This window comes from Lutjanus erythropterus, chromosome 3, assembly GCF_056507025.1.
Source record: "Lutjanus erythropterus isolate fLutEry1 chromosome 3, fLutEry1.hap2, whole genome shotgun sequence".
NCBI classification, from domain to species: Eukaryota; Metazoa; Chordata; class Actinopteri; order Lutjaniformes; family Lutjanidae; genus Lutjanus; species Lutjanus erythropterus.
In genome coordinates this window covers 32,124,393-32,135,807 of record NC_139319.1, presented here as the reverse complement: position 1 = coordinate 32,135,807, position 11,415 = coordinate 32,124,393, and the positions used below count along the sequence as shown (strand labels likewise).

The following is an 11,415-nucleotide window of genomic DNA, read 5'->3' as shown; positions in this document are numbered from 1 at the left end:
CCACAACCTTTTCCTATCACATGCTGAAACATATTCCCGCCGGCTCAATGGGGATCTTGTCATATCTTGCCGTTCTATGACATATATTTGGTCGTTTTACTGTGAAGGCACAGTCATCTGTGTCTGTAACTGTTGGTGCTCAGTGCTCTGGAAAAACTATGAGGCAAGGTCACAGCTGACTGGTGCAAAATTATGATACAGAAAAATCACTTTTCTTTGAAGTCACACTAACCTTTTCTCCAAAGTTACAATGTACTGTGACATCACAGATTAATGTTTAACCCGTTGAGTGGTAGGTATTGTTGTTAATGTGGTGAAACCCGGCCTGATACATCTCCGCTGCATTAACTAATCATTTTGCTGACAAAGCTCAACAGTTTCAGTATTTTAGAGTAATATTGATTGAAGACATGAAAACTATCATTCCAGAAAAAGAATCAACTGTTTGGAGAAACGAAAGGTAACATAAAATTAAACATGGCGCTTATAAATGACAGTATGATGCTTTAAGTCACATTCATTCATTCATTCAACAAATTATTGCTTTTTATTACTTTATAAATTATTGCTTCATATTACTGGAAGCATATAAGCACTCTTCTGAGAAATAGTATACTCAGGTTCAGCCATGTTTCTAGACAGAGCAGCAAGTGTTTTACTGCAGCAGCCCTGAAGGTGTAGTGTCTTCAGATATTCCTGGAAAAAGCCCAGTGCCCTGCCTTAAAAACTCCTTGGATATTTGATGACCTGAATCAAGTGTAAGGTACTGACAGGAATCATAAATGCTTACACTACATAGTGAATTTGTAAAGTCTGACATTTATTGTGCAACCAAAAAGATTGAAATGATATGTTGTAGTATGTGCAGCACAGCAGCATATTGCTGCCACAACACTTGCTTTTATAAAACAGATAAACTTGCACCATTTATTAGTTAACAGTAATAAGTATAATAATTGCAATAGTATCAAAAGATTATGATTTATTTTGTTTCTTCTGCCAATACAGATAGTTTTGCAGAATGTATTTAGCTCGCACTTTTCAACAGACTGAATATTGATGTTTATATTTTTGAGACGTGGACCAAACACACAGACTGAGACTGCTTTTGAAGGCTGGACTTGATCTGCTTCCAAGCGGACTCTGACGCATTTTGTTTGTGGTCTGAAAGCAAATGTACCAACCAAAGTATTTTATAATAGCAGATATGTGACTATACCATGATTTTAAAAGCTGAACTACTAATAAATCCATCCACTGACTGTGAAATCTGTTCGGGAAGCCATGTGTATATTCCTGCAAATCATTTTGTAACAATGGTAACATGTATGCACATGGGTGTGTATAATTTCCCTGATTAAAGATCAAAAGCTGTTTAATTTGCTGTGGGTTTTTTTGTCAGACAAAATAGTGTGTGACAACAATTCCAAGGTAAGAAGCCCTGAGTCATTACTGTATTAGACGCCTCCTGTCTCCTCCTGTCTCTCTGGTCTCCATTAATCACTTTAACGTCAGTGTACGCTAATGGTTACTAGATGACTGAAGTGGAGTGATACATGTAGTGAAAAGTCCCAGAGCTGTTTTACTCCACATCAACACTCTTGAAATGTCTCTCTTCTAATAAAATTACTTGGTTTGAACTAACTGTTGCATGAAACAATATCAGTTATCACATTTTGACATGAAACATTTCACATTATAACAAGATGAATATCATATTATGATAAGAAAAGTTTCATATTGTAACATGATGATAAGTTTGTATGTCTTACTACAACAAAAATGGAATGTTCTAACATGAAAAACTTAACAACAAACTTTTGACATTATAACGTTACTCTGATCTTTATTTTTTATTTTTCTGGCATGGCAGCATATGCTACCATAGTATAGACTTTTTTCATAATGTAATTACATCAATTTGTTTACTTGCTCTCAACAGTGTAAGGGTTGATGTGGAGCCAATTAACAACTTTTAGGATTAGGATTTTAATCTGTGCTTTGTTATTGTTCCCATGAGTCACTTGCTTAACTTGTAAATATTTAATTCTTAGTATTTATAGTGTTTTAAACTATTGTTGTTGTTTATTGTTGTTTGTTTTTGATGAGGTTTCATTATATGTTGTATTTCAGCTACAGTGTTGTTTCTATGTGGGCTATGCTTTTTCAATCCCCTGTTCTTTTTAAACAATATAAATACCTTTTATTTAATAGAAAGATATTGTTTTTATATACTCAAATTAACAGTATGGTTTGTGAACTCTCAACATCTTCAGTTTCCTCTGTGTAAGAGCACAAGACGAGCATTTTGACAGTGAAAGGTGTTTGGAGTCGTGTTCACCACCAGATGGTGACACAGACGGTTAAAACCACTAAACAAAACACAGTTTTTTTACTCTTCATACTTTGCTTCAGTGAAACATTGTGAGCTATCAAATAACTAATGTTTTGAATGTTGCTGTTCAAATTAAAAGTAGGTTAGGGCTGTTATAGTGTGAAGATGTCTCAGTATGTAGAATTATAGTGTGTGATGAGGCAATGCATTGTCACAGCACAGTATGAAGTCAGGGGGACTAGTTCACACAAGTCCGGCCCTGGCTTCGTACTCAGTCATGTATGACAGACTGAGACATATCACACGTATCATATTTCATTGTTTTTTCTGTTCCTTGATGTTTTTTTTTTTTTCTTTTTCTAATATGCAGTTTTCCTCAGCCCCCTGTCTTCTCATGGACGTGTAAATTGAAATTACAGGCAAATTTGCATCCATGTTCACACGCTCATCAGGAATCCTATCAGCATAAAGGGCGGAGCATGGGGAGGTGTGTGTGAGCGAAGCTTTAGAAAGTGACAGAACAGGGGAGATGAGTGTCTGTGACAGGAACACAAAGAGGAAGACAGAACAAGAATTTTGATTGAAGATTGTGACTTTCTTTCTCTGCCAACAGTACCTTAACGTCTAGGTGAGTGTTACAAATATTTTTAAATGAGTTCACAGATCACAGAACTATGATGATAAAATGTAGCTGCTGTCACGTTGGCAGAAAGTCCACAGCATCTGAAGAATCATGGCTATAGGCTATAATCATCAGTGCTTGTTATGATGACTTTTATGTTTTTGATATACTTCTTAACTTTTTAAAGCAGTTATTAATATTTATTCTGTACATTTTATTACACTATACATTATACCATTGTTCTTTAGAATTATTTTACAATTCCATTTGTTGTTAATAGGTTTTGTTGTTGTAGATCTACTTTTTCCATACTGGCCTAATACACCCCCAGTAGATATGTTTTTTTTTATTATTATTATATTTAATTCAAAGCTCAGTGTCATTATCATCCATGGCAGGGTTATTGATTTATTTATCATGCAGCTCTACAGATAAACAGCTCTCTGATTTTCTTTTAATGTAGGATGATATTGATCATGGAAGATACGGTTTCTTATCACCACATGTCACACTCCTGGTAGTGTGGCAGCAGTGATAAGTATACCTGATATTTAATCTGCAGGAATTCACAATACAAGCTGTGAAATTTACAGACCGGTGCAAGATAACACATTTTTGGGGCATGTATTAGAGGCGCACAGAGACGGCATTCTTTGTATCTGTTTCTAAACAACCAACAAAATTACCTGTTTCAGCATGTTTATTCAGCTGGAGCACCAGAAGCGAGCGTGGTTAAACCAGAAATCATGTTAAATCAAACACATTTTATTGTCTAACCTAATATTCACAATGCAATTATTGTGCCTTCAAAGTATTAAACTGATTAAATATAGACATATAGTTAATTGTGAAATATATTTCCACATCATAATACTGTACTTTTCATCTCTCTCTCTCTTTAACTAAAATAAGTTTCATGAACTGTCTGAAGCCCACCATCACCTCCACTTTAACTGGGGGATACTGAAAATCAGAAACTGGAAAAAAAAAAAAAAAAAGTTTTGTAAATCAAAAGATTCTGTTTTGCTTTGAAAATAGAAAAAAGATATGGATATGCAAGTAAGGAATAATCTCGGTGCATTAAATTAGTGACTGATCAAGGTAGATGTGACAGTTTTTTTTAACAGTCACATTTACCTGGATCTGACTTTTTCTGAATAATAATGAGCAACTTAGGATAGAAGAAGTATTTGCTTACATTACATTAACTTGCTTGGATTCATTTACCAGTTTATTATCAGGCACACCTGCCCGAAAGAGCATGCAGTCTAATAAATGAGTGCTGTAATAAATCCTACCTTCATGAAGGTTATATTGTTTTCTGTTGAAACTTTTTTAAAGAGGTGTTGATTCAGCATTATGGTCACAGTGGTGCTGCCGAGTTGTATTGCTTGACACCATGCCAACTCTTAAATTAAAGTGCCCTTCTACAAATGTTTACATTTAAGTCTGCACACTGAGCCATAATACGCAACTGATGTGTTCAAGGATATTTAATTATGAAAATCAAGTATTAATAAGAACCTTGCAGGTTCAACAGTTTGGTTTTAAGTGGCTCACTTTGACCATCATTCATCTGTTCTGTGTGTTCAGCATTTCCAAGAATCTGTTAATCATATTGTGATTATTCAAGTTCTCAGTTTTACAGTTTTAAAAGCAGCTGTCACACCAAGACATTCACAGCTAAAAACTATTCACACAAAAACACCCTCTGATTTTAGACCATATATGCCATTTACACTTGAGGGGGAAAGGAGTGACGTTGGTGTTGTGTTATGTCACGGATACATTTGCTCATATGTCTGTGTTCATGTGCAGACATGGTGCTGGATTCACCTCATCTAGGCAGTCAGGATGTGGTCATGTGACTCAGCGTGTTACGGCTGTATTAGATTACTGTGGTACCACTTCATTTGAATAGCCAAATTTCTGTTCTATATTCCGTGTCTGCCAATTCTTTATCACCATATCTTATATAACTAAACTTAACTGAACCAGTGAACTATACTGTTTTAACACTATTGTGTTGCCTAAAATATGACCTGTATTTGGAGAAAAAACAGAATTTGCAATTGAGGAGAGCACTGGGAGAGAGCAGTGGCAATCTAAATCGCTGAAGTTAATAAAATAGGATATAACAATGGGATGTCACAGTGAGGCTTAATTCAATTTCTTCACAGTATGTCTAATTCTTAGGCCTCCATCACACAAAGCTCATCTGGGAGGTTATAAAAAGTGGGGTACTCTGTGCGACCTTTTTCTTGAAGCTGTTTTTTTTTTTTTTTTTAAAGAGTATTATGGTTAGCTAGAAGTAGTTCACTTCCTAGTTAGTAGATAGATAGCTACATGAACATCTGCAGAAAGAGTAGATAGGAAGAGGGTTTTAGCTCTGATTGAGGGTGAGAGGCTGTTTTCAAATACTACACTGGACACGGGAAAGTTTATGTCAAACCCTCAAGAAGAGGAGAATTCACAGACCTGCTTGGCCAGAGAGATGCTGAAAACGAGCTAACGTTAGCTTAACACAAACTGTGAACTGTATGCTACACTTTAAATGAATGAAAACAACTTATCCCAAATCTCAAGTCCTGCCCTCATTTGCTTCAAGGCTGCCGTTTTCTCTTCAAATCCTGGTAACTATGGTTGGTAAAATCACATGGTCCCACGTATCCAACAACAGCCACCACAAGTTTGTCCTCCATAATTGTTATTTCCAAGTATCTGTCAACTTTGTCCACACAGAAGGCTAGTCTCTGAATTGATAATCTGATTAGACAGTTGGAGAAAAATATGGATGACATAAGGCACACAAATTGCTTGGGGCACATGAGCAACGCACAAAACTCATTCTGCCCATCGGAAGCAACTGGAAAAAGACTGCAAAAACAGTGCTCTGTATGACTGGGATCTTATGGGTCATCTTGATTTAGTTGTAGAGTTTGTTTTGTTTATATAACAGAGTATCTACCTGCACCCAGGTGAAAATAGTCACACTCCAGCTAGTGGGCTATTTTCACTTGATCCCCTAGTTTACTTATAAAGTGTAACAAAGTCAACATAGGGAACATTTTTCAGTTTTCAGTCACAGGGTCGGTTCAGGTAACAAAACTACTTTGTTAAGTTTAGGGAAAAGATCATGTTTGTGCCATGTGGGTGAAAATAGCCACATTGGTTCATCCTGGGTGCAAATAGCATTTTAGTAACTGATATCTGGGTGCTAATAGCATCTGCCTTAATATATTTTTTAAACATCTGATAATTAAACGATCGATCTAAATTTCCATATCAGTTCAGATAATGTTAGCTCATGTTAGTGCTGTTAAGAAGCTACTGTAGCTCTCTTACTCTTAGTCCTTCTCTGCCATATGTTACACTTCCTAACACTGTTATCAGAGTCCATCAAAAAGTAACTGTTTTTCTGCTTCCTCTCAGTGGGTAAGCTGAGATGAGCAAAGTATTTTTATTACATTAGCTGAACACTGAATATGTTTTGCTCTTTAAAGCTGTGCCTCTCGGTGTTAGAGCTCCAAACTTTTTCCTCACTTAACAGGTCTTGCAGCAAAATTGTGTCACATACAGCCACTGCCAACCATGCAGCCAAGCAAGTCATTCTTCTCATTGTTCTGGTGACTTACCAGCTAGCCAGTGCAGCCGTTTCCATGACTCAAGGTTACAGGGTCTAGCCCAGGGGCTACCAACCATCTGCTCCCCTCTTTTGCCTCTCCAATGGGTCCCTGTGGCTTTGATGAAGAATTATATTGAAAATAATAAGAGTTATTTTCAAAATAGGTGCAAAACAAAACAATTTTTTAAAACGTTTTGTCAACTGAAATGTGTATGATAGCCTACGTCTGCAACTGCCATACCTGGTGAAATGTTTCAGAGAAAATAGAGAATATAATAGAGACTGTTTTGACTATTTGTGGCTCTTTTGATGGCACAGGACACTGACCTTTGGTTTAGCTCCTAGTGGCACATGAGAAAGCGACTGCAGTTACATGACTACATCGTCACCTCATGCCAGAATGTTTCCATGGAAGAGTGTTGTATGAGACTGCCATTCTTTAAAAGGTGTGGAAAGTCAGCCTCTTAAAATGAGGTTTGAGTACCTTCATTACTTTCATTTTCTGTTAAACTGGTATTTTCACCCAAGAGAAATAATGTGAAGTGGTTATCTTGATGAGAAAGACATTGATAAACACAGAGATAAACACTCATCCTGACAATGGCATGCTGGTATCTCCTTCTCAAGCATTCCACGCCTGGATTGCTTAACTAAGCACGCGTTGCTGCTGGTATGTGGTTAGACCACAGGAACAGGCTTTGACATGTCGTTTGTATCAAAGGGATACTGTCGATTTTTTTTCTCATTTGATTTTGTAGAGAATGATGAAAATAGGAAAAACTGTATACCCATATATAGTAGTGTTTTTAGTGTCAATGTTTAATTATGCATCTTGAAAGGCTTTAGGAAGGACATGAATATGTGATGCAGGAAATGTCCTATCACTGTCTTTGTTGCTCTTGTAATTGTTGTTGTTGTTACTGTATAGTTGAATATCCCCAGAAGAGCGCACCTCGTGAGGTTTTCTTTACAGTTTCCTCTGCAGCAAAGTAGATTTGCAATTGAGCAATAGAGATTTAACAGCTGTCTACAGGCAAGAGCAAGTCTACTGGACACATCATCATCATCTCTGACATCAGCACTAGGGAGTAACATCTTTTCCCACAAATGAGACTTTTTCTATCCCATGGGAAAAAACAAACAAAGCCAGTTTTCCCAGGAATCCCAGGCAATAAACTTTTGTGTGTGTGTGTGTGTGTGTGTGTGTGTGTGTGTGTGTGTGTGTATGTGTGTGTGTGTGTGTGCGTGCATGTGCGTGTGTATTATTTTGATCATTATGAATGAATTTAATCATTACTAATTTGATCATTAAGTAAAAGAACATTAATATTAGAATTAATATAACTTTCACATCCAGCTTGAACTTCATTGTATCTGCTGCTCGACTATGACTGCCAGAATTATGAAATGCCAAGTTTATCGTCTGTGATTTGTTTTCTGAGAATAACAACCTCATGAAAGTGATATTTTACAAATCTTCATTATTTAAATTTAAATAATGTAAATTTCTTATATAAATGAAATTCATTAAAGCAAGCATTTGGTCTTTTCTAAGTAATTCTATTAAAGTATTAAACAAAGTATTCTATGGCTGCTCCGCTGGTGCAAGCCAAGGCTGCAAGTGCACGCTACCTACACCAGATTAATTCAGTGAGCCAACCGTATTAACTACAGTACTGGTGCAATAACAAGAGGTCAGCCTGCAACAGAATTAATTTGATGGGCAAAAAGGTGTTACCACACTACTGACAATAAAGGCGCAATTCCATAAGGTGCTGCATGTTTTATGACAATCAACTGTTGGCCTACATTTTTTCTGAATATATTTTAATATGTTCTGTGTTAAAAACGTTTCCCGTCATTGTATTTCCTGGGAAACAGCAAATGGTCTTGATTAGATTTCCCAGGATTAAACCCTAATCAGCACCATCACGCTAACAAATCATTGCCCAAAATCTTTCCTACTGTAGACAAGAAATGTCTACAGTTACTCCAGAAGGTGCTTTCAAACTAGAACAAGCATGTGTGCCCCCCCCCAACCCTAACCCCATCTCTTTTCTTTCAGAGCACCGATGTCAAATCTAACCTCAGATGAACAGCTCTGTCCCGTGCTAAAGCGCATGAGGAATGACAGCTTCAACAGCAACACACAGGTCAATATGGCGGTAGTTTGCTTCCACGGTCTGGTCTCCTGCCTGGGGATTTTGGAGAACGCCCTGATCCTCTGGGTGGTGGGCTTCCGCCTGCGTCGCCGAACTGTGGCCTCTGTCTGGGTGCTCAACCTGGCCATGTCCGACTTCCTGACAACTCTGACATTGCCCCTCTTCACCTTCTACCTTGGCTCCTTACATAGCTGGGAGCTCGGCAACCCGCTTTGCAAAATACAGGCTTCCATCTTCTTCTTGAACATGTTTGTATCCGCCTTCCTGTTGGCAGCCATTTCACTGGATCGCTGCCTTATGGCAGCCAAGCCAGTGTGGAGCCAGAATCATCGGACAGTGGCTGGAGCATGGAAGGTGTGTGCACTGGGTTGGCTGTGGGCAGCAGTTAATACATTACCTTACTTCCTTTTCCGCACAGTGACTGAAAAAGTGGATAAGAAGAAATTGTGCTATCATAATTTTGCCATGTATTCGTCTAATGCCACTCTACTGACAGACTGCGAAGTGAGGCAGGCAGGAACAGCTATCTCCAAGTTGCTGCTGGCATTCCTGATCCCCCTTTTGGTGATTGCAGGAAGCTATATCCAAATTGGTGTCAGCCTGAGGAAGAGGAGCAGGAGGAGAGCGCAGAGTTCCAACAGGCTCAATGATGCACTTATTGTGGCAAACAAAAATGAGGCATCAGGAACTACAAATACCCATACAACCACAAAAACAAACAATATATTCCTCAAGCCTCTGGCCTCCGGTCCATCTATATCCCATACACCAACTACCTTGTCCCCTGCTACTTCTAATCAGGCCAGTCTGCTGTCCCAGAGCTTCACCAAGATGGTGACATTTGTGATCGCAGCATTCGCACTGTGCTGGGCTCCCTATCACATCTTCTGCATAATTGAAGTGACAGCCCATTACTGGCCCGATAATCTCAAACTGGTGGAGGTGGGGCTGCCCCTGGCCTCCAGCGTTGCATTCTTGAATCCAGTGTTGAACCCCATTCTGTATGCCTTCAGCTGCCCAAACTTCTGTCAGAGAATACGTCAGAGTGTAGGAGCAGTGTTTGTCGGCCTGGTAGAGGAACGAGGTGGGTTACTGATGGTGCCGGGAAGAAGTCTAAAAGCACATATGAGGCGGAAGAGCAGTCACGATATAAGCCTTGGAATGCCAGGGTCACCAAAGAATTCATGTCCAGCCCCCTTCCCAAGAAAAGAATCAAAAACTGAGACAGAACATGGCTGCTAGATGTCCTTGGATTTTTTGTTTGATTTAGTGGTAATTGTGAAAGTGATTTATCTTTGATCCTATCAGCTATGTCTTAATGTAAGTGTAGGCCTTATTCAGTAGACGCATTGTGACCTATTACATAAAAACTGTAGCTACCAGAAATAGCATGTGGACCAGGAATTAGTAGTACAGTTTGATAGAGCTGTTCATCCACGCTAGTGGCATGGATTTAACACTTTTCAACAATTTTTGACTGGATTGCCATGACATTTGTGAAAACCAGAAGATGCATCATACTGACTTCAGTGATGCCCAGTGATGACTTACTGACATTTTCATTGAAATACCATGAAAACCGATGGATGGAAATCCGTAGAGGCATTTATGTTCCTGAGGAGAGGATGAATTGTAGTAACACTGATGTTCCCCGAGGATGAGGTTCTGATGTCAGCTTCAGACAGGACAGTTACACAAATACACTCTAAGGAATGCTGCATTGCGTTGCCAGCTTCTCTCATTGACTCAGATTCAAACACCTGCAAACTCTGGTTGATGTCACTGTCTCTGGCCTGCTGATAGATGTCACATATCTGCTGCCTAACATAAAAAGTGACCAGTAATGCAATGTAGCAAGAAAAATGATGATTATAAATGATGAGCAACTATAGCACTAAGTATTAGAAGTAAAGAAATGTCTGACATAGGCCAATCATTTGTTTGAACTACTTGCTGAGGCAAAGGGCAAAAGGGTTTTGCAATCTTTTGAAACTGCTAAACATGCTATTAAGTGTCTATGACCAGCAATGTTTTCAATGTATAGTTTAAGTATATTATATATTATTATTATTATTTTTATATTATTAAAACTGCTAGTTGTATTTACAGTGATATATTGGCTGGGGTCAAATCATAATTTTTCCAAGACCCAATGTCTTGGAATGTCCCACTAGGGATTTCCTATACGTGTTCCCCTTACTCTTTATCTTGTAATATCATCAAGTCAAGATTCCATTTTGCCCCATGTTTGCAAAGGTCATGACATTGTTATCAGCCTCAGTTACATGTTGTGCTTAGTGCTAGCAAATGTTAGCATGCTAACAGACTATACTATGCTAAACACTATACACTATACACAGTAAGCATTATACCTGCTAAACATGAGCATGTTAGTATGTTGACATTGTCATTTAGCTTAACTCACTGCTGTTCATGGTTCTCGGAGAGTGAACCTTACTGACCTTGGTGGATGCCTTGACTTCTCCTTCTCCTCTCCCAGTCATGAGGTTGATATTAATGGTTTTAAGTGAGATGTCTCAACAGTTATTCAGTTGGAGGGTTAAGGATTATCCATTAAATTTGGTACAGACAAAGGATGATTTATACTGAATTGATAGCTTTTCCTTCAACTTTCCATTGTGCACGATTTCTATTTTATTTTATTTTATGG

At 38.2% G+C, this 11,415-nt stretch overlaps 1 protein-coding gene across 1 annotated transcript; it reads left to right on the top strand.

The window, feature by feature from the left end:
* The first annotated feature begins 2,843 nt into the window (after window positions 1-2,843).
* LOC146330322 (prostaglandin D2 receptor 2) lies at window positions 2,844-10,882 on the top strand. The gene is made up of 2 exons (XM_084713691.1): window positions 2,844-2,963; window positions 8,648-10,882. Exon 2 carries the CDS (start codon window positions 8,655-8,657, stop codon window positions 9,984-9,986), a length of 1,332 nt encoding a protein of 443 aa, XP_084569817.1. The 5' UTR covers window positions 2,844-2,963; window positions 8,648-8,654; the 3' UTR covers window positions 9,987-10,882.
* Window positions 10,883-11,415: the final 533 nt, after the last annotated feature.

Excerpts from the sequence above, each read along its gene's own strand:
- LOC146330322 (XM_084713691.1), top strand. The coding sequence starts at position 8,655 with ATGTCAAATCTAACCTCAGATGAACAGCTCTGTCCCGTGCTAAAGCGC.